General features: G+C 40.9%; 1 protein-coding gene across 3 annotated transcripts in view; it reads left to right on the top strand.

Moving 5' to 3' along the window:
• pcif1 (phosphorylated CTD interacting factor 1) overlaps positions 1–21491 on the top strand; it is a 153970-nt gene that overhangs the window by 42683 nt on the left and 89796 nt on the right. For all 3 annotated transcript variants that reach the window (XM_048549792.2, XM_048549793.2, XM_048549794.2), the window contains one exon: positions 800–924. In XM_048549792.2, the coding sequence (XP_048405749.1) occupies positions 800–924 (125 nt within the window). The remainder of the gene's footprint in view (positions 1–799; positions 925–21491) is intronic.

The raw sequence follows: 21491 nt of genomic DNA, 5'->3' as shown, positions 1-21491 counted from the left end.
CAGGCTTAACTGATCCAACAAACGACTGAGGATCTAAAAGGTTTTGACCCGTTGGAGTTACAAAACAGGATTACTAGCGTATACACGATAGGTAGTTGGATTTAGTTTGGTATATCTGCACCGTTTCCTAAGCTCCCATTTTCACTTGCTGTAACAGCAGTCACTCCCCACAAATTTAATCTGTACAACTTGATGCTGCATGGTACCATCTGTGTGAATTTAAAGCGGTGCTTCCTATCATGTGTTTTTCAATAAAATTATACAGCTGACTTGTTTTGGACAAAGAGGTGAGTTGCAGTTGTTTATAGGTGACTGGGAATAATTGTCAGGATGACTGAATTTGTAAGTTTACTGTGGTAACTGACTGACACAGATCATAAAGCTTCAGTGAATTCTCCAGTTGATGCTGAATTTGATGACCTTGCAGTTAGATATAGTAGTTACGTAGTTGACTGAGCAGAGTCAGTTTCGACCCATGGACCACCATCTCTGCCTAATGATATTAGTTGTGAATTGTGATGCTTAATCTCCTGAATCCAGCCCAAAAGCCGTCCAGGGAAGATGATGGGAAGGTTTTAGAAAAAGAAGTTTAGGGCCTAGGGAGGGACAAAATATTAATCTAGTCAGCATTTCACTGAAGGCTACTTCAAGAGGTTGGAGAAACACGGAGTAAATGAACTTTGCAACAGTGCAATAGTAGACCATCATCTGTTGATGTTTGTGTCATTGACAGGATGTCTGCACACATTAAGCTGTGAACTCTGCTTGGGCTCAAATTTATGTCTGTGATTATTTTCAGATGAGTTGGTTCAGGCAGGATGGTCAAAGTGTTGGAGTAGGAGAGAAAAAAGACCATATTACTTCAACAAGTTCACTAACCAGTCGCTTTGGGAAATGCCTGTATTTGGACAGCATGATATAATTGTGAGTAATCAAGCTTTCTTTAACTGTACCTTTCAAGTCTTGCATATATTGTTGAGAATAATCAACTTCCCTATTTAGCTTCTGATCATCCATAGCAGCTGTTGCTAACTGTTACGTCCGTGATGATGGGAATGCATTGATGCTCAAACTGCACTACTCCACATATCACACCATTAGTATAAATGACTTTAATCAATTACTGAACTGGCTGATAAAAGAGGCTTTCTCTTGGATTATAATGAAATCAACACAGTCCATTTGTTATGAATAAAACTCTAATCTCTTCAAAGCAAATGACAAAACTGGTTAATGTCAAAGATATAATCTGGAATTAGAATTGTAACCTCTTTTAATTTGAACACAAGTAATGTCTCAATGCAAAAGGCAGAAATCTTATTTTAAGAAGAAAACAAGAAAACCCCATTGAATCAGTAGTCTGAAAAGCAAAAGATTGTATTGATGAATTCTTAACCAAGTTTCTTATTGACTAAATCCGGAATCGCTACCAGCCGTAGATTGGAGGATCTTCCAAACAGTGCTTTGATTCAAGTAGAAGTTAAGCTGAATCCGAGCCTTTAGAAATTAGGCAGGCTATTGGAGTGATTGCTTGTCATTATTTACAAGGTAGTCAAAATATTGAGATGTGGAAACTTTTTCCAAATACTTAACCAATGGAGGTTTTCCAGCAGTTATCTATCTCTCATCTCCCTAAATGCTTTGGCTATTATTCCAAAATCATTTGACTTACTGTTATCAGCAGGTAGATTGCAGCCCACGTTAAACTGTTGACCTAAATTCCAAGAAACCTTTTGGGTTCCTTTCAAAACCTTGGTTAAAGCCCCTTAATTCATAATGTCTGAACAGTTCAGCATGTTCCTGTTCTCCCCAGATTCCACAAATATGAATATGTATTTCCAACCTAATAGAAAAGCTTCTTGTTTCTGGTAGGCATGCAGTCAGATACATTTTGTAGCGGCGCAAGGTATAAAGTCATCTCCTGTGCCTTTGTTAAAAGGCAACATCAGGTGTAATGTTAGTCATTACTCGGCTAGTAATATTCTTACTGCTGAATCACAAGGTTCCAGGTTCAACTACTACTACAGGACTTGGACATAAAAGTCAGGGTTGACCTTTCACCACCGTCCTGAGGAAGTACTGCATTTAGCAAAGAGATAACAAGGTGTAGAACTGGATGAACACAGTAGGACAAACAGCATCAGAGGAACAGGAAGGCTGACATTTCGGGCCTACACCCATTTTCTGAAGGAGGGTCTAGGCCCGAAACGTCACCCTTCCTGTTCCTCTGATGGCTTGGCCTGCTGTGTTCATCCAGCTCTACACCTTGTTATCTCAGATTCTGTAACATCTGCAGTTCCTATTATCTCTGCATTTAGCAAAGCAATGTTTTGGATGACACATTAAACTGAGCCCCTGTCTGCCTGCATGGGTGTTAACAGGTACAGTAGTACTATTTTGATGCAGAGCAGGTGAGTAGTTCTGTTTTCTGGCCAACATTTATCCTTCAGTCACCGTCACAATAAACAGATTATCTGGTTATTATCACAGTTGCTATTTGTGGGAGTTTGCTGTATGTAAATTGGTGGCAGCATTTCAAGCCTCATTTGCTTCATTGGTAAATGGCTTTCAGTCAAGGTGGATCACAATGTACGCAAGTGCTTGAGGAGCCCTAATTAAAAGTAATGATTGATTTGAACCTTTTCTACATAAGACACAATAGATAACCATCTTTTGTGTCTTGAAGTGAGCCAAACTTTTGGGAACTTGTACATATCATCTTATGAACCTTGGACGATGTGAAGCTGGTTTAAACAGAATTCTGGTGATGTTTTAATCAGGAACTGTGCGTGAAATGTTGAGACAGCCTGTTAACCGGATTTGGTGGTTGATGTAAAATACCATTGTGTCGAGAATAGGAGCACACAGGCAGACATGGAGAGTTCTCCTTGTAATTCCTGCCAACACATTGGATTGGAAATTGGTGCCAATGGCATCATTATTTTGTGGCTATTGCAAATGCTGTCTCCTCTCCATCACACTGATCCCCTCTCCATCACACTGATCCCCTCCCTGTCTATAAGAATGGGGTAGTGAGTGATGAGTAAAGCAGTGAACACTTGCCTGCAGAGTTCCTCTGGGTCAGTGGTTTTGCAGGTAGTTTTAGAGGCACCAAAATTGCTACATCATTAAACTTGAGACATGAATTGGTGTAACATGATTGGTTGTCCATGTTTGGTAGTCCTTTGCATCGAAAGAATTATTAATGCAAGTATTGAAGAAAATTATAAAGTCATTGCACTAGTCTTGTGTCATCACTAGCAGTGATGCCACAGGCATTGTGACTGCACGGGTAGTGAGTATGCCCTTGCAGTTTTGTTGGTAGTAAACCAGGCTGTTGTTATGTCTCTTCTCTTGGTGATTATATATCAGTACGGCTCTACGTCTTTAAGTATAACATTAGCAATATAGTATGAGGGAATCACAAGAATACACCTATAGATAGATAGATTGTGGAACCAGATCAGTTAATCTGTTTTTGACCAACAGTGGTAGGTTTCCACAGGCACATTCGTGATTGATATTATTGATATTGAAAACTTGGCCAGAGGCGCTGTTTCAAGACTAAAGTGCCATATAAAAGGTAATAAGATGGCTCTTTTTAAGTATGGTGCTAGAAGGTTATAGAGCATTTGGATAACAGATGGGGTTGTTAATACTGTATTGAGCGTGAAATGCATTATGTATGTACTTTTTTAAAAAAACGCAGTATTTACGGATAAGTAATTTTGCAGGCTGAATTATGTGAAAAGACAACATTGCAAATTTTGCTTTGAGCTTTCGCAGTTGTTACAGGTGTTCTTCATTTCATTCTGCCCTCTTCAGAGGGTCTTTCCAAACACAACTAGAAAAAAAAAAACACCATTTCCAAATACTATCAACTGGAAAGTTCCTGGATGAGGCTCTGGGAATTGAGCTGGGTGAAGTGTCAGTGGGGGAACCAAGAATGGTCACAGTATCAAAGATAACAGTGTGTAGCTGGATGAACACTGCAGGCCAAGCAGCATTTCAGGAGCACAAAAGCTGACATTTCAGGCCTAGACCCTTCTCCCCATCCCCTTATCTGAAGAGGGTTCTGAAATAAATAGGGAGAGGGGGGAGGCGGACCCCTCTCTCCCTATTTATTTCAGAACCCTCTCCCCATCCCCCCCTGAAGAAGGGTCTAGGCCTGAAACGTCAGCTTTTGTGCTCCTGAGATGCTGCTTGGCCTGCTGTGTTCATCCAGCTACACACTTTGTTATCTTGGATTCTCCAGCATCTGCAGTTCCCATTATCTATGGTCACAGTATCATATGGTTTATATTAGCACTAGAGAAGATCAAGGAACATTCTAATATAGAAATTCCAAATCAGAAAGGGCTTACTTTAATGGAATGGGAGAGGCTTTAGAACAATGGAGCTAATGATTAGAAAATCTAACAGGTCAATGAATGATCTTTAAGGACGTGTTTCAGGTGCACCCTAGGTATATCTAGTGAGAAGTAAATGCAGGAGCACAATCCTTATGAGGAGGGTGACAGATTATAATGAAATAGGAAAGGGTACACAAAGCATGTTAGATGAAATCTTCAAGTATTTTAAAAAAAAACAAGGAAATGCAGTGAGTGAGTGGGGAAGTGAAGAGGCAAATAAGACCAGCAAAGAGAATGAAAATACGATGGCAATTAACACTCAAAAAGGAAATCGCTCGAATTTCTTTTGGTATGCAATAATAAACAGCTGATTGACAGGAAAAGAACAAATTAAGTCGAATGCTATTTTTTATACCTGACAATGGTAAGCAGAGTTGTTCTTAAATCAATTATCCTATCACTGATCCTTATTTGATATGTTTAAATGACTTGGATATTAGAACAGAGTAAAGTTTCAAACATTGTTTTTGAAACTGTGGCAAAACAGTGTGTATGATTCATACTAATTGATTGCAAGGAGATAACTAAATTGGGACATGGAATTTAATACAATAAAATCTGAAGTTTAGATGATAAAATACAAAAAAACTGAAGTTGATTTTGCCAGAACGAAATGGAGAAGAAAAATAGGTTTAATGGCACAGTTCTAAAATGTGTATGGGACAAATGTGTGCATAGATCATTGAGGATAGCTCAATGATCCCTGCAGCTTCCATTGTCATTTCTTTCAATATCCTTGACTGAATTTTATCCAGTCCTGGTGCTTTGTCAGCTTCATGTACCAACCCTTTATCCAATATTTCTTATCAGTTTTGAATTCTACTAGTGGCAGTTCCTCCTTTTGAAAAAAACAGATGCAAAGTATTAATTTAATATCTCAACCATGGTCCCATATTGGTCTCTAACTGACCCTTCTCCTTTTGCCAGAGATAATGGGAACTGCAGATGCTGGAGATTCCAAGATAATAAAATGTGAGGCTGGATGAACACAGCAGGCCAAGCAGCATCTCAGGAGCACAAAAGCTGACGTTTCGGGCCTAGACCCTTCCTATTTCCTGTTTACATCCTGTAGAAGACTTGGATTCCTCCTCTTGTAAACTGCTTGCCTTTTCTCATAATTCCCCTTTTGCTCTTCATACTTTTTCACCTCTCCCTTGTACCTCCTTTTCTTAGGCAGAAAATACAATTGAGACCCGACATGACTGTCATAAGTATTCATTTTTTAAAAAAATCTTAATTTCTACCTCTCAGGTCATCCAGGGCGCTCAGATTTTGCACATCTTACCTTTCCCCTTTAAGGGAACGTGGCCTTAACTGTAGCCCAGCAGTCTTCTCTTTGAAGATAGTTATTGCTTACTTTGTCTACATTTTGTTCCAGTCTACTCTGACTCCCTTCTTGAACAATTGAAGTCTGCTTTCTGTCAATTGATTTTTTTTTTTTCCTTGCTCTGGATTGATCAGTGTCATTCCAAACCATCATCCTATACCTTGCGCATACGAGTAAGAATGCACATGCGAGGTGATGCATTTTGGAAGATACAATTCAGCAGTGAACTGTGGTAAATGGAAAAACCTTGGGGGGACATTGATATACAGCGATTATACACCTGGGTGTTCAGGTCCATTGTACCCTGAAGGTGTAATGCAAGTTGGTAGAGCTTTCAAGAACGCATATGGTATGCTTTCATTCATTGGATGGAGCATTGAGTACAAGAGTTGGCAAGTCTTGTTGCGGTTGTAGCGGACTTTGGTTTGACTGCATTTGGAGTGCTGCGTACAGTTCTGGTCGCCACATTATCAAAAGGACGTGGATGCTTTGGAGAGGGTGCAGAGGAGGTTCACCAGGATGTTGCGTGGTATGGAGGGTGCTAGCTATGAAGAGAGGTTGAGTAGATTAGGATTATTTACACTAGAAAGACAGAGGTTGAGGCGGGACCTGATTGTCTACAAAATCATGAGGTATAGACAGGGTGGATAGCAAGAAGGGAGCAGAGGGATACGGATCCTTGGAAAATAGGCGACAGGTTTGGATAGAGGACCTGGATTGGCGCAGGCTTGGAAGGCCGAAGGGCCTGTTCCTGTGCTGTAATTTTCTTTGTTCTTACTGTACAATGATCACAATCTCCTCCTAAATGTTCCCTCACTAATACTTAGTCCAGTTGGCCCACTTCATTTCCAAGAGCCAGGTCCAACAGTGCATCCTTTTTTCATTGGAGTGGGCACAAACTGCTGTAGGGAAATATCTTAAACACAATTTAGAAACACTTACTTGCCCTTCACTTCTTCATACTCCCTCAGTACTCCAGAATATGGTGGGGTGATTAAAGTCCCTGTATTACAACTAATCTGTAATACTGGCATCTCTCTAACTTGCTTGCAGATTTGTTCCTTTACATCCATTTCTCTAGTTGGTGATCGTTGGGCTACACTGAGCAAAGTAATTGCACCCTTTATTCCTTGGTTCTTACCAAATTGATTCTGTTTTTGAATCTTCTGAGAGACCCTGTAATTCCAGCACTACAATGCATTTCTTAAACAATGCCCACTCTCTTCCTCTTCCTCTTCCTCCTCTTCCTCCTCTTCTTCCTCCTCTTCTTCCTCTTCCTCTTCCTCCTCTTCTTCCTCTTCCTCTTCCTCCTCCACCTCCACCTCCTCCTCCACCTCCTCCTCCTCCACCTCCTCCACCTCCTCCTCCTCCACCTCCTCCTCTCTCTCTCTTCTGAACTCTGCAAAGAACACCCCGCAAAGAACTCAGTCTCAGCTCTGTCCAAGTGGAGCTTGTCCGGCTTATTCAGGTTCCACATTTCACAGAGTCTGTCTCAGAAATCTAAAGTCCTTGCTCCTGTACCCCCTTTCCATGCATTCTGGTCTTGTCATTCTATTTCTATGCTCACTTGCACATGACACTGGAAGTGATCTGAAGATTACCACACTTGAGGTCTTGCTAACTATTGACTCCCTAAATTCTGATTGCAAGAACCATGTTACCCTTCCTAACCAAGTCTTTTGTCCTGTTGTATACAGCCAAGCCACTTGTGGTGCTACAGCTGAGGAACCAGCATCCACAACAACTTCTAAAGCAGATAACTGATTTGCGAATAGGATCCTAGGGGATGGTGCTACTTACCTGTTTCTCATATTTTCATATTTGTCTCTAGGGGTCATCCATTCCCTTTCTACCAGACCCTTAAGCTGTGATGTAATCATTTCAATGACCATGCTATCCAAATGACTCTCAACTTTTCAGATAGATCACAGTAACTCCAGTTGCCTCTCAAGATCTGTTCAAGTTGAAGTGTCTGCAGCTGACAGTAGTTCCTGTGCATGTGGTCCTTTGAGCACTGGTTAGAGTTAATGACTTTCTATACTATAGATCATGTGTTCCATTTGACTGAGTGGAGCTGAGCTGCCATATACCCTAACTTCCCCTATGTTAACTTTTTTCTGCTTTGGATTGCTTTTTCCTGTTAAGTCTGAGTATAGCTATTCCTTTTAAAAACAATATGCTCTTCTACTTTTAAGCAATTTTGAAGTCAGCCCCTAATATAAGTTTCTGACCAATAAATGAACTGCTGAGAAATAGTAGAAGGGAAAAACCTCTCTCTTCACCAATATCCCCATTGTACTACTAGTAGTACGGTACTTAAAACACCCCCAACACTGAATTTCCACTTCGAACAAAATTCCCAGAAATACTCATTTAGAGTCAGTCATGCAGTGCAGAGAGGAGTCCAGAATCCTTGAATGTTATGATATTTCAAGTGGCCATTCAAATATTTTTTGAGATTGTAAGGTTTCTAGCCTCCATTACCTTCTCAGAGAGTGCATTCCAGATTCCTACTACACTCAATGAAATTTTTTTTCACCACACACACGTACACACACACACACGTACACACACACACACGTACACACACACGTACACACACACGTACACACACACGTACACACACACGTACACACACACGTACACACACACGTACACACACGTGTACACACACGTGTACACACACACACACGTGTACACACACACACATACACACATACACATACACACACATACATACACACACATACACACACATACACACACACATACACACACACATACACACACACATACACACACACATACACACACACACATACACACACACACACACATACACACACACATACACACATACACACACACACACACATACACACACACACACACACATACACACACACATACACACACACATACACACACACATACACACACACATACACACACACATACACACACACATACACACACACACACACACACACATACACACACCCTTGCCCTTTACCATAAAACTATAGCCCCCTTCTCTGACCAAGAGGAGCATCTGGCCTATCTGCCCTGTCTGTACTAATAATGTTGTACACCTCAATCATATGTCCCCTTTGCAGTCTTTGCTGCTATAGGGCAAGTTATCCAAGCCTATCTAGTCTCTCCTTTTTATAGTTCAATTTCTCCATCCCTGGCGACATCTGGTGAATCTCCTTTGTATCACCTCAACTTGATCTCTGTCAGGCTAAGTTTCCCTCCATTCTGAGGAAGGGTCATCAGACCCAAAACGTTAACTCTGATTTTTTTTTTTCTTCACAGATGCTGCCAGCCCTGCTGAGCTTTTCCAGCAACTTTGTTCAAAGTTTCCCTTATGCTGGGTACTGCTGCATTAAAAATATGCTTTGATGTTTCTTCAAAGGCTGTAAAGCTATGGTAATTTGAAAGTTGTAAAGCTTATTTTTGTTATTTTTCTGTATTTTTGATTGTTGACGGGATTGGAAAAGAACTATTTAAAAATTGGGTTGTTGTGAGATTTGATGCACTTTGTTGAAAATAAATAATTTGACCCTCATTGTAACTGCTTTTACACAGCATCTGGTTCAAGCAGTAGTGGCAGAAGTTTATACATAAACTGAAGTTAGGGAATGTGTACAAATGGAGATTCAGCTGGCAACAAGTAGTTGATTGGTTTGTGGACCAGTAATGAGTTACTGATGATTTAAGGCCTTCTGCCTACCAACAACTATGTAATTAGCTCCCAGGTAGCTGAACTGCTTGGGATTATGAACAAAGTAGGGGGAAACCATCAGATATCCATGTGCTGAGGAACTCACTCTGTTCTCTTTCTTAAAAAAAACACTTTAAGCCTGAAGAAAAGCAGTTTATATTTCTTCCAGTTGCTGTAAACTGTGTCTTATAAAAAAAATCTTGAATTGTTAATTACAAGTTTGAGCCAGTTGATAAATGCCTCCTGAAAATAAGCGAAAGCATCCAGAGAAGGAAAACTAAGAAGCAGCGCTCTGATCAGCACAAGGACCATCTCAGAAAACCGTGCGACAGAGACCATCGACTGCTTTCCTGTTCTTTCCTTCCATTCATAAAATGTTCTTTTCTGTCTGTGTGCGCGGGCTAGCATCTATTTTTGTAATAAATAGTAATTATTAAATTACTACCTGGTCCATGGTTTCTGTAAAACTGGTCTAAAAGACTGGCAATTTAGAGCATTGTGTACTTTCTTCAACATTAACTTTCATGATGACTCCATAAGACTGTAAGAAATAGGAACAGGCGTTGACCATTCAGCACCTCCAGACATTCAATTGGGTCGTGTTCAATTGATACTTCTCACACCCACTTTCTTGCGTTTTCCTCCTGTCACTTAGATGTATGATCAGTAGGGAATTTATCTGTTCCAACCTTAGAAGAGGGATGTTGTTTGCTGAGAAATATTGATCAAGTAATTGGGCAAAAAGCTGATAGATGGAGTATAATGTGGGAAGATGCGAAGTTATTCGTTTTGGATGGGTGAACCAAAAATTATTCAAATGAAGGAAAAAAGGCTGCAAACCAAAGTTATTTGGGGTACTTGTGTATAAATTGTAGAAGGTTAGTACGCAGACACAGAAGGTAGTCAGGAAGGGCCAACATTTCCTTCGCCTTATTTTAAGGGGTCGGAGTACAAGAGTAGGGAAGTCTTACCGCAACTGTACCAGGTGCTGGTGAGATCACATCTGGAGTAGTTTGGGCAGTTTTGGCCACCTTTATTTGTGGAAAGATACTTGTATTATATGGAGACCGTTCAGAGAAGACTCATTAGGATGATATCTACTATAGAGGGATTGACTTATGAGCATAGGCTGAACAAGTTGGGACTGTACTCTGTAGAGTTTAGAACAATAAGGTCTCCTCTCTTTCAAACACAAGATTCTTAAGGGGCTTGACAAGGTAAGCTCTGAGAGGATATTCCCCTCAGGAGTGTGTCTAGGACCAGAGGGCACAGTCTCTGAATTAAGGGGTGCCAATTTAATACCGAAACCTTTGCCGAGGGTTGAGAGTCAATGGAACACAGCCACACAGCGCTGTGGGGTCCTTGTGTATGTTTAAGGCTGAGATAGATTCTTGATCAGTAGCAGTATCAAGGATTCTGGGGAAAGAAACTGGATGTGAGGAATGTCAGATCAGCTCTTAGCCTGCAGAATGGCTGAACAGGCTCAAAGGGCAAAATGAATGACTACTTCTCCAAATTTTTATGGTCTTAAATATACATAAAGATTCTTTGCCACAGAGAGCTGGGTGGCAAAGAATTCCAAACACACTCAACCCTCAGATTTTCCCTTGAATGCTTAAATGAGATCACCTTTCATTCTTCCACATTCCCCTGATTAGAGTCCCAACCTGGTTAGCCTTTGCTCACAACACAAGCCTTCCATACTGGGAAGCATCCGAGTGGACCTTCTCTGGACTGCCTTCAGTTAAATAATATGTATTCTTAAATAAGGGGAAAAAAGTTGTGCTCATATTCCTGATGTAGTCACTAGCATCTTTGTACAGTTGCAATAAAATTTCCTTTTGTACTCCAAACCCTTGAAATAAGGGCTGACATTTCATCAATCTTCATGACTTCAGAAATAGTGGGACTTTGTTTCTAGCTTGCTATGCCAGTAAGGCATAACAAACTATGGTAAAAGCTCATTGTGTTCATTAACATCAATTATTTAATGAGGTAAGCTGTCCTTGCCCTGTCCAGACCAGCAGCAATATGGTTGGCTTCTGAAATGTCTGACTGAGATTTTTAATTGTACCAAACAGCTGCTGAAAATTTGAAAAGCAATAAAACCCAGATGGATCACGTGGTATCAAATTAAGCACATGAAACAGTTTGCCCAGTCAGCCCTGCAAAGTCCTCACTAATAGGGGGGAAGCTGTTGCTAAATGTGGAGGATACCCTCTTGCTTAAACGAGGAATAGGTGATGTAGTTATGCTCAGAATCAGATCTTAATGTCCTGTACACCACCTTCATTATCATCATCCCTGCAAATGTTCTGTACTACCACAGGTGCTGGCACAGCAGTCATACAGTCAGGGTTCTGTACCCTAAGTAGTCTCATGGTGTCAGGTCAAATGTGGGCAAGTGAACCTACTGATTACCACCTACTGGCTGGCACACAAACATCCACCCCCAACCTCATCATTATCAGTAATCCTTCATGTTGAATGTTATTTGAAAGTAGTACTGACGATAATAAGGAAACAGAAAATTCTCTGGATGAGGAACCTACACTCAGCCACCAAGAGTAGCTCTGCAACATTGTTACTGACCAAGCTCGCTGTGTCCTGGAAGACATATCTGCCACACAGGACCTGTTATACCAGTAAGGGAATCAATCATCTGTTGCAGATATATCTAAAGTAAATGTGACTACTACGTAGGACTTTTATCTCCATGAAGACTGCCTTCACATTGAGAGTACTGACCATTGTTGTTGGGTAGCATTGCCACTGTTTTTTAAATAGGATGCATTTAGGCTGATGAAACATTAACTCTGTTTCTCTCTTCACAGATGATGCCAGACCTGGCGAGTATTTCCAGCATTTTGATGTTTGTTTCAGGTTTCCAGCTTGCACAGTATTGTTTACTTAAAATTCATAACAGAACACTTCCAAACTGGCCATTTGTAAGATACTTGGCCATTAGCAGCAAAAGTATTATATTCAGCCACAACCTTGGGGAGGCAGTGGTGTAGCTTCAATGTTGTTGGACTCGTAAGCCAAAATCCCAGGCTAATGTTCTGGGTGAATTTTGAATTCAATAAAAGATTAATAATTGAAAGTTAGCTTAAAGGCGACCATATAGCCATTGTTGATTTTCATAAAAATCCATCCGTCCATCCGTGTTTGTCACTTAGGAAAGAAAATCTGCCACCATTACCCTGGTCTGGCCTGTGTGTGACCCCATGATGACAGCAACGTGGTTGATTCTTAACTGGCTATCCAGGCCATTTCAGAGGGCAGTCACTTCAAGAGCAGCTAGGGATAGGTGATGCATGCCAGTTTTGCCAATGGTTTTCAAAGCATGTAACATCATAACGCTGCATATCCCTCATGCAACCATTTCCATTAGGCTGGTATTTTAATGTTTTGATGCCAGGTGTAAGAGCTGTGCTAAATGTGCCTAACAATTAGTTGTTAACCTCTGGAAGTTACAGGACCTGCAAGAATACTGAAGTAGCTCATGATAATGCAAAATAATCCTGCAACCAATGGATCAGATTAAATCTCTACAACTGAATATAGCAGGACTGTAACAGCAGGTGGAGGCTCCACAAATCTCCATGACAATGGAGGAAGCTCATCTGGTGAGAGTATTAGAAAAGACTGAAACACTTGAGCATTCTGAACCAGGAGTGCCTAGTGGATCTTCCTTCATTGCTCAGCTAGCTCAGTGAGAAGTGATGCTGTTGAGCCACTTTCACTGATTGTTGTGAAGCTTCTCTACCTTGATTCCAGCCTGTACACTTGCTAACCCCAGCATCACATATGGCAGTCTTTAACCAATTCAATTCACTTTGCTATTAACAATTTCTTGAAATCACATAGGACCTATAGCTTTTGCTATATCCAAACAGCATTTTGACCGCTGTGCTGAAAAACTGTCCTCCAGAACCAGCTGTTTTGTTCTGGTAGAGCTACCGTGCTGGCATATACCTGGCAACATATAGAATTGACAAATAATGTGTCCCAGAGCATTTTATAACTCCATGAATCCTATTCAGCCAACTCTTGCCCTCTGCAGCTACTGTCGATTATTATCAAAGTGGTAATATCATTTATAATGCTGTCATTTGGTACTAAGCCATAAACTGGCAAGTGATGCTCAGTTTGGATTTTGCCAAGATCACTTGGCTCCTGATGGCATTCAAGCTTTGGTTGAAACCTGGAATAAAGAGCTGAACACTCAGGGTGAATTAAAGGTGATTGCCCTTGACATCAAGACAGCATATGACTGATCTTATTATCTGGTAAAATTTAAGTGATTATTAATCAGAGTGAAAACATTGCACTGACTGGGGCCTTATCCAGCACAAGGAGGTACTTATGGTTGTTATGGGCCTATCATTTTAGTCCCCAAACAATGGTACTTGGGTTAGATGTTTTGTAATTAATGTTCAGAGATGCTGTTACACATTTCTGGAGCACATAGGACTTGAAACTGTGTCTCCTGAAGAGCCCCTTATTACTCAAGGTAGCGTCCTTGGCCAAACCATCTTCAGCTGCTTTGTGAATAGCCTCTCCATCGTAAAATTAGAAATGGCAATTTTTGTTGATAATTGTACAGTGTTCAGCAGTTTTTGCCACAATATTCTGGACAGCATTCTGGCTTCAGCAGATAGGTAGGACGTAATCTTTGCAGCCACACAAGAGCCTGGTCATGACAAAAGCATCTCCTCTTTCCACCTCCCCTGGCATTCAATAGCATTCTCCCATTATCAATGTTCAGAGGATCCATTAGAAGCTAAACTGGACCAATCATTGGAATTTTGTGGTTACAAGAGCAGGTCAGAGCTCATCTTTAACTCAAACTCATCATGATAGTGCATATTGGGAGTGTGATGGAATATTCTCCAGTTATTTCATTGAGTGTGACTCAAATTTGACACCATGAGGACAAATTAGCCTACATGATTTTCAGCCCAATTACCAATTTGCATATTTACTTCCTCCTCCAGCACTAAAGCACAGTGGCAGCAGTGTATATGACCTACAAGGTGCTATGCAGCAGCTTGCCAGGGTGCTTTTGGCATGTTCCAACCCCTGATTACTACCATCTAGAAAGATGAGGGAATTAGATGTATGGGAATGTCATTGCATGCAGGTTTAGCTCCAAGCTACATAATAATCAGACTTCGCGTACGTTGCTGTTCCTCCATCGTTGTGGGGCCAAAATCCGAGAACTCTTTTTTTTCCCCCCAACATTGCAGCATCTCAAGAAACAATTCATCGCAGTTCAAGAGGGCAGTAGAGGATGGGCAATAAACACCAGCTAATCAATGACACTTGAATCCTCTGAATGAATAAAAGAAACTGCAAGAGTAGTGTCCCCTCCCAAACCAATATTGTGGCACCAATTATTCAAAGCCGGCTGCATGTAGCTTGTACTGGTTGTGCTAGAATCCTGAAGCAACTGCCACATGTGGACTTCAGTCACGGCCCAAGAATCCTGGCAAACTGTGGAAAGGCATGAGGGATGTCCTCAAAGAAGTTCTGAAGAAATCAAACTTACCTTCTAACTCCACGGGAATTCCTGGCATATGTTACAATCCTGCCTGGTGTTAGTACAGGACAAGTCAGATCCCAAACTGAAATCTGTCTTGACAGATCACATTTTGTTTGGTTGAGCTGTCCTCTCACTGAAACACAAGTAGGCAATGCTGTTGATTAGATTTTAGCACAGTGGCTCAGTGGTTAGCACTGCTGTCTTGCAGCGCCAGGGACCCAGCTTCAATTCCAGCCTCTGGTGACTGTGTGAAGTTTGTACGTTTTCCCTGTGTCTGGGTGGGTTTCCTCTGGGTGCTGTGGTTTCCTCCCACGGTCCGAAGATGTGCAGGGTAGGTGGACTGGCCATGCTAAGTTGCCCATAGTGCACAGGGGATTTTAGGTTAGGTGGGTTAGATGTGGGAATGGAATGGGTCTGGGTGGGATGCTCGTTGGAGGGGTGGTGTGGACTTGTTGCGCCAAATGGCCTGTTAACACACTGTAGGGATTCTTGATTCTATGATAATGTCAAAGTTTATTAAACAAAATAAATGAAGGCTAAATAGAATAAATCAAGCTACTTTCATTTGATTCATATTTAAAGATTTCAAAACATGCAGTAAAAAGTACTGTCCCATGAATCCCAATAGCTACCCCTTTGCAGTACTCAAACGCCAGAAAGTTTGCGAGTTTTGAGAGCAGGAAATGACATCACCTTCGCAGGAAATGACATCACCAACCCAAGGAAACCTAACCAGATAAATAGAAAGCGGGACATAACACCAACGCTTTGTTGGAGGCTCACTGTTGATGTTACCTAGAATGGTGACGAAACGTCTGAAAACTAACCTTCCAGCTCAGCGAGCAAACTCACATCCAGAGCCAGAAAGTTTCCTTAGACGTTTTTGCTACTGCATTTGGTCCCTCATTTAACTTCCATAAATTGGCTTTTGTATGTCCAGTATTTTTAAAATGAGAGCATATTAATTTCTTCCTATCACTTCTTGTTTCTAACCTTTCTAATTTATTATCTTGACATTCTTTTGTCTGTTCTCTAAAGCAGATTTTTATTGCTCCAATTTTTTTGTGGATTTCCAAATGACCACTTAACCACCAATAATTATGAGAGGGATCATAAGTATTTGTCAGAATTACTGATTTTCTGATCTTGAATACATAATGCTCCTCTAAAAAAGTTATTCAATTTGCAGGAATTATTTCTGAAGTCTTCCACATCCATAATTTCCCCAACATTCTCAAAATTAGTCTCAAACTTGAGCTATTTAAACCACCGATCCCATTTCATTTCTTTTGCCCTTACGCTATGATTGGATTTCTTCTTGTAGCCCTAAATTTTAAATGATGAACTTAAGGCGCAAGCTCATAAACATTGAAAAATATCTCTGATGGTCTTGTACTTAACAGATCGTTCTTCTGACAAGCTGGCACGCACAGTAGGGGCAATACTTGTTAAAACACCTTGTAACATTAAGGCCCAAACTTCTCTTGGACACTTAACTTGTCCATTTGCCTTCTGAAATGAGGTAAAATGTTTTTTGACCTCATCTTCAGTAAATTTAGCACTAAGCATAGATTCTTAGTTAAGTCAGTTCTTTTAGTGGATCAGAATCATCACATGACTGATTACCTCCTTATTGTAAACTTTCCTTGTGTCAACTCATGTTTTCCAGTTTCCCCATCTTTTGAGTTCAGGATTTTAAAAAAAATTCATCTCCCTTTGCATTTGTCTCTGCTTTATTTCTTGATTTCCATCTTCCTTTTTTCCCATTTCCATTTAAAGTTTTCTAACTATGTCCCTCTGTTTCCCTCCAACTGAAGTATTTTCATCTCTCTCTCTCGCCAATTGATTTTTTTTATTTCTAACTACCTCCTAGCCAATTCCAGCTGTAACAATAAGATATCAATTTCCTTCCAATTCTAAACAAAAGTCCCTTGTTCCAGGTTCCTGCTTTGACTTCTGTCTTCGAATTATCTTCTAACCTGTGTTTAGCTTTAGTAAAGGGTTTCAAATAATCCTGTTACATCTTCCACTTACAGAAAATTGTAAGCAACTTTCATAGCTACCTTGGGTGTCACAGTGGCTTAGTTCTTAACACTACTAGCTCACAGTGCCAGGGACCTGGGTTTGATTTCAGCCTTGGGTGACTCTTTGGAGTTTGCACATTCTTCTGTGTCTATGTGCGTTTTCTCTGTGTGCTCCAGTTTCTTCCCACGGTCCAGAGGCATGCAGATTAGGTGAATTGGCCATGCTAAATTACCCATAGTGTGCAGGCTAGGTGAGTTAACCATAGTAAATGCCGGGTTACAGGGATAAGATGGGATGTTCTTTGGATGGTTGCTATAGACTCAATGGGCTGAATGGCCTCCATCAGTACTGTAAGTATTCTATGATAATATGATCTTCAATTTCTTGTGCAATTAACCACAATAAATACAATCCAGAACTATGCCAAAAAAGAAGAAGAATACCTCTTCGAAGTCTTCAAAGACAACGGAAACCCAAAAAACTGGGTCAGAAGATGCCTATTACACGAAAGACACCAGGAAGCCCCGACAAACTCATCATGCTACCTTTACATCAAGAACACATTTGAAGTGATCACAGGACTCCTGTGACTGCTAGGTATCAGAGTAGCACAAAAACCCACGTCAATCCTATGTTAACTGCTAATCTGAACCAAAGACCCACTACCCACCTCGGACAGGACCAATGTCATAGGTCAATGTTGTACAGACAGGAAGAAAATTAACAACAAAAATACGTGAACAATAACTGGCATTAAAAAGACATGACCAATACTCACTCATCTCCATCTACATGGATAAGGAAGACCACCAATTTGATTGGGACAACATGAGGATCCTGGGACAGGCGAAGCAGAGACAAGCACAGGAATTCCTAGAGGACTGGTTCTCCGCTAAGAAAGCCATCAAGAAACGCTCAGAGCTAGACCCCACATACACTCCATGGCGAAGGAAATCTGGAAGTGAGGTAATCCAGCTCAATGCACACCAGAGTTTAAATAACAGGCGGGAAAACACAACAATGCTGCATCGGAGGCAGCACTGATGATGTTACCCAGCAGGGTAATGAAACGTCTGTGGAACAACGAGCCAGCTCAGCGAGTCAACCAAGCGCAACACAGAATCCCTGTGGTGTAGGAACAGGATATTTGGCCCATCAAATCCACACCAACCTTCTGAAGAGAATCCTATCCAGATCCACCCTATCCCTGTAACCCTGCATTACCATTGACCAACCCACTTACTCTGCACATCTTTGGATCGAGGGAGGAAGCCAGAGCACCCAGAGGAAACCTGTGCAGCCACAGGGAGAATGCGCAAACTCCGTAGAGACAGTCGCCCAGGTCACAGGATGGAGTTGAACCCAGGTTCCTGGTGCTGTGAGGCAGTCGTGCTAACCACTGAGGCACCATGCCATCCATACTTATTACACGTATGGGGTTTCAGTCCTTCTGAATTTTCAGTGAAATTTAAAAATAAATAGATTTCCATTATTTTCCTTTTTCATTTCTTTCTACCTTAATCTCATCTGTTTTTTGATCTCTTTGCATTTCTGTACATTATTTGACATTATATTCACTCCCTTTAATGCATCCTCCTTAGACCTTCTTCCCAATCCTTAAGATATTTGGGGCTTACTCTGTTCAGGCCCCAGATGGCTTGATGTTCTGTTAGTAGCCAGCACATTAACCAGATTTGTGGGCAAACTTGTTTTGAGCTAAAGGATGCCGTGTGTAATTCTAACTAATGCTATGAAATTAAGACCAACTGTTTAATGGTGGTCATTTTTCTACTGATGACTTATTCCTGGTCCTAAATATTCTCAGAATTCACTGTGTTATTTGTTTACAATTCAGTGAGGACAACACTCCAGCGTCAACATCAAGAATGAGCATTTGCTCATTATACCACAGTTGAGTGCGTGAGCTTTCAGAACTGCGGAAGGGTTACCGGACCCGAAACGTTAACTCTGTTTTTTCTTTCAAAGACGCTGCCAGACCTGCTGAGCTTTCCCAGCAACTTTGTTTTTGTTCCTGTTTTTATCCATGGTTCATATTGTGTACAGGTAAAAAGAAAAAGTCTGTGCAAGGACAGAAAATGATGGAAATTTCAGCAAGTCCGGTAACACGAAATCGAGGTTACAGATAAAAAAAAACTGCAGATGCACGAATCCAAGGTAGAAAAACAAAGGGCTGGAATAATACAGCAAGCCAGGCTGCATCTGAAAGAAAGGGGAAACCAACGTTTTGGGTATTACCCAAATTGTTCGCACTGAATTGTCAATAAATAATAGTGAATTCAGAGAATATTTAGGACCAGGAATAAGAGGCATCAAATAGAAATATGACCACCATTAAACAGTGGGCCTGAATAACACAGCATGAGGTAGAATTAATCCCTCGAAACATTGACTTCTCCTTTACTCCAGATGTGGGCTGCTTTTCCAGCCTCCTGTTTGTCTAACATGTAATCAAGTTAAGTTCTGAACTTGGAAATGCAGCTTTAGTTTAAAGCGGCGCAAGAATTTGACTGAAGCATCAAATTTCAAAGACATATCTGCCTGTATTCCTTTGCAGATGTTGACTGGTTAATTCTGAATTAACATCATCCTTTTTGCCATGGGTACTTGAAACTTTGTAATTTTCACATTTGCAGTTGTCTAGGACTTCACTGTGTCAACTATACAAAGCCTGCATCTGCAGGACAATTATGTATGGGTGACTATTTGCAGCACAGGTTTTGCCTACATACTTCCTGAATTATCCTTATTCATCAGACTGTTGGAGTGACTGAGTAAAATAATGCAGCATATTTGAGGAAGATCAGATTCATACCTTTCTTAGGCAAAGCCTCAGGATTGAAGATGACTTGCATCCATTCCTGTTTTGTGATAGAAAATAAACCTTTATTTTGTGCTTTGCTAGCTGCACCAATATTTAATGTCCATACCTAATTGCCCTTGAGACCTTGCCATGTAATCATAGGTGGTCTAACAGCTGCCAATCACCTTCTCACCAGTCCCAAATGTACCTTCCAGGTAAAGCAATGATTTACTTGAATATCTTTTCAGGCACTCTACTGTATTGTCACTCAGAATACTGTCTCATCTACACAGTGGAGAACAAATGTAGACTGGGTAATCACATCACAGAACATCTGTACTTTAGACCAATGCTTTCTCCTCTTGCTGTCTATTCTATTCAACCTGAACCTTTTGTTTTTGATCTCCTTCCTTTGTACAGTGTACTGTCAGTTGAGATCACAGTTAAAACATCTGCAGTACTCTAGACTTTATGGATAGAGTATAGTGTACAAGGAGGTAATGTTGAATCTGATACAAAATCAGAAATTACTGGAAAAACTCAGCAGCTGATCTGTTCTGAAGAACAGTTCAGTTCGTCAAAGTAATTGAGAAGCACTGCCATAGGAACATTGAAACAGACTAGGCCATTCAGCCCCTTGAGCCTGTTCTGCCATTCCTTGAGATCATGGCTGTCTGTGGTCTAACTCCATATAGCTGCATTTGTCCAGTGTCCCTTAATACTTTTTCTGAACAAAAATTGATCTATCTCAGATTTATAATTAACAATTTTTACTAGATACCATCAATTTGGAAGAAGGGTCACTGGACTCAAAATGTAAACTTTGATTTCTCTCCACAGATGCTGCCAGGTCTGCTGAGTTTTTCCAGCAATTTCTGTCTTGCTTGTTGTTAAAATGAATAGCCTAAGTAAAGATCTTCCTAACCCAGCAGTGGGAAAGGTGGACGAACAGCATCTTCCTTCCCCAAGCAAACTTGCCATCATTGAGACACAATTCATTCACTGCTGGGTGGAATGTATGCATGCCTCTAATAGGTGCTGTATCTGAACTGAGTCGCAGCTGGAAACTCCCAGGAAAACAGAGGAAACACTTGAGAAATCCTCAAAGCATCCTTGAAGAAGTCAAACATCCCTGTTAACTCATAGCAGACCCTGACTTGTGATTGACCAAAATGGAGAAAGCTGATCTGTTAATGCTAATAACCAAGTTCCTTGACAAACTTTGCCTGGAATGTTCAAAGGTGGCCATGGTGTCAGAATGAGTGCACAAACCTTCAAATAACTTATTCACCCAGTCCTGAAGCACCGCCTGGCCTGCACATGCCAAAGTCTGCACGTCACACGTCTCACTTATCAGCTATTTCAGAACCTATCGAGCCAGTGTGGAATCAAATTATCTTCAATTCCCAAGGACTACTTAAGAGAAAAGATTTCTGAATTATTGTAATCTTTTGGAGTATGTATTTTACTTCTGCAAGAAGATTAATTCCATAAACCCTTGCAGACCATTAACCAGGGAAGCGGTAACATTCATTTCATTAATAATGATGCACTGTCATTGCTGAGGTACAGTGGATATAGTTATTCAGAGGTAGCACTGTATGGAGCTGGAGGAACACAGCAGGCCAGGCAGC

The sequence above is a fragment of the Stegostoma tigrinum genome, chromosome 19, assembly GCF_030684315.1.
Source record: "Stegostoma tigrinum isolate sSteTig4 chromosome 19, sSteTig4.hap1, whole genome shotgun sequence".
Classification (NCBI taxonomy): Eukaryota; Metazoa; Chordata; class Chondrichthyes; order Orectolobiformes; family Stegostomatidae; genus Stegostoma; species Stegostoma tigrinum.
Note: the sequence above shows the minus strand (reverse complement) of the source record. Positions and strands in the feature narration are given on the sequence as shown.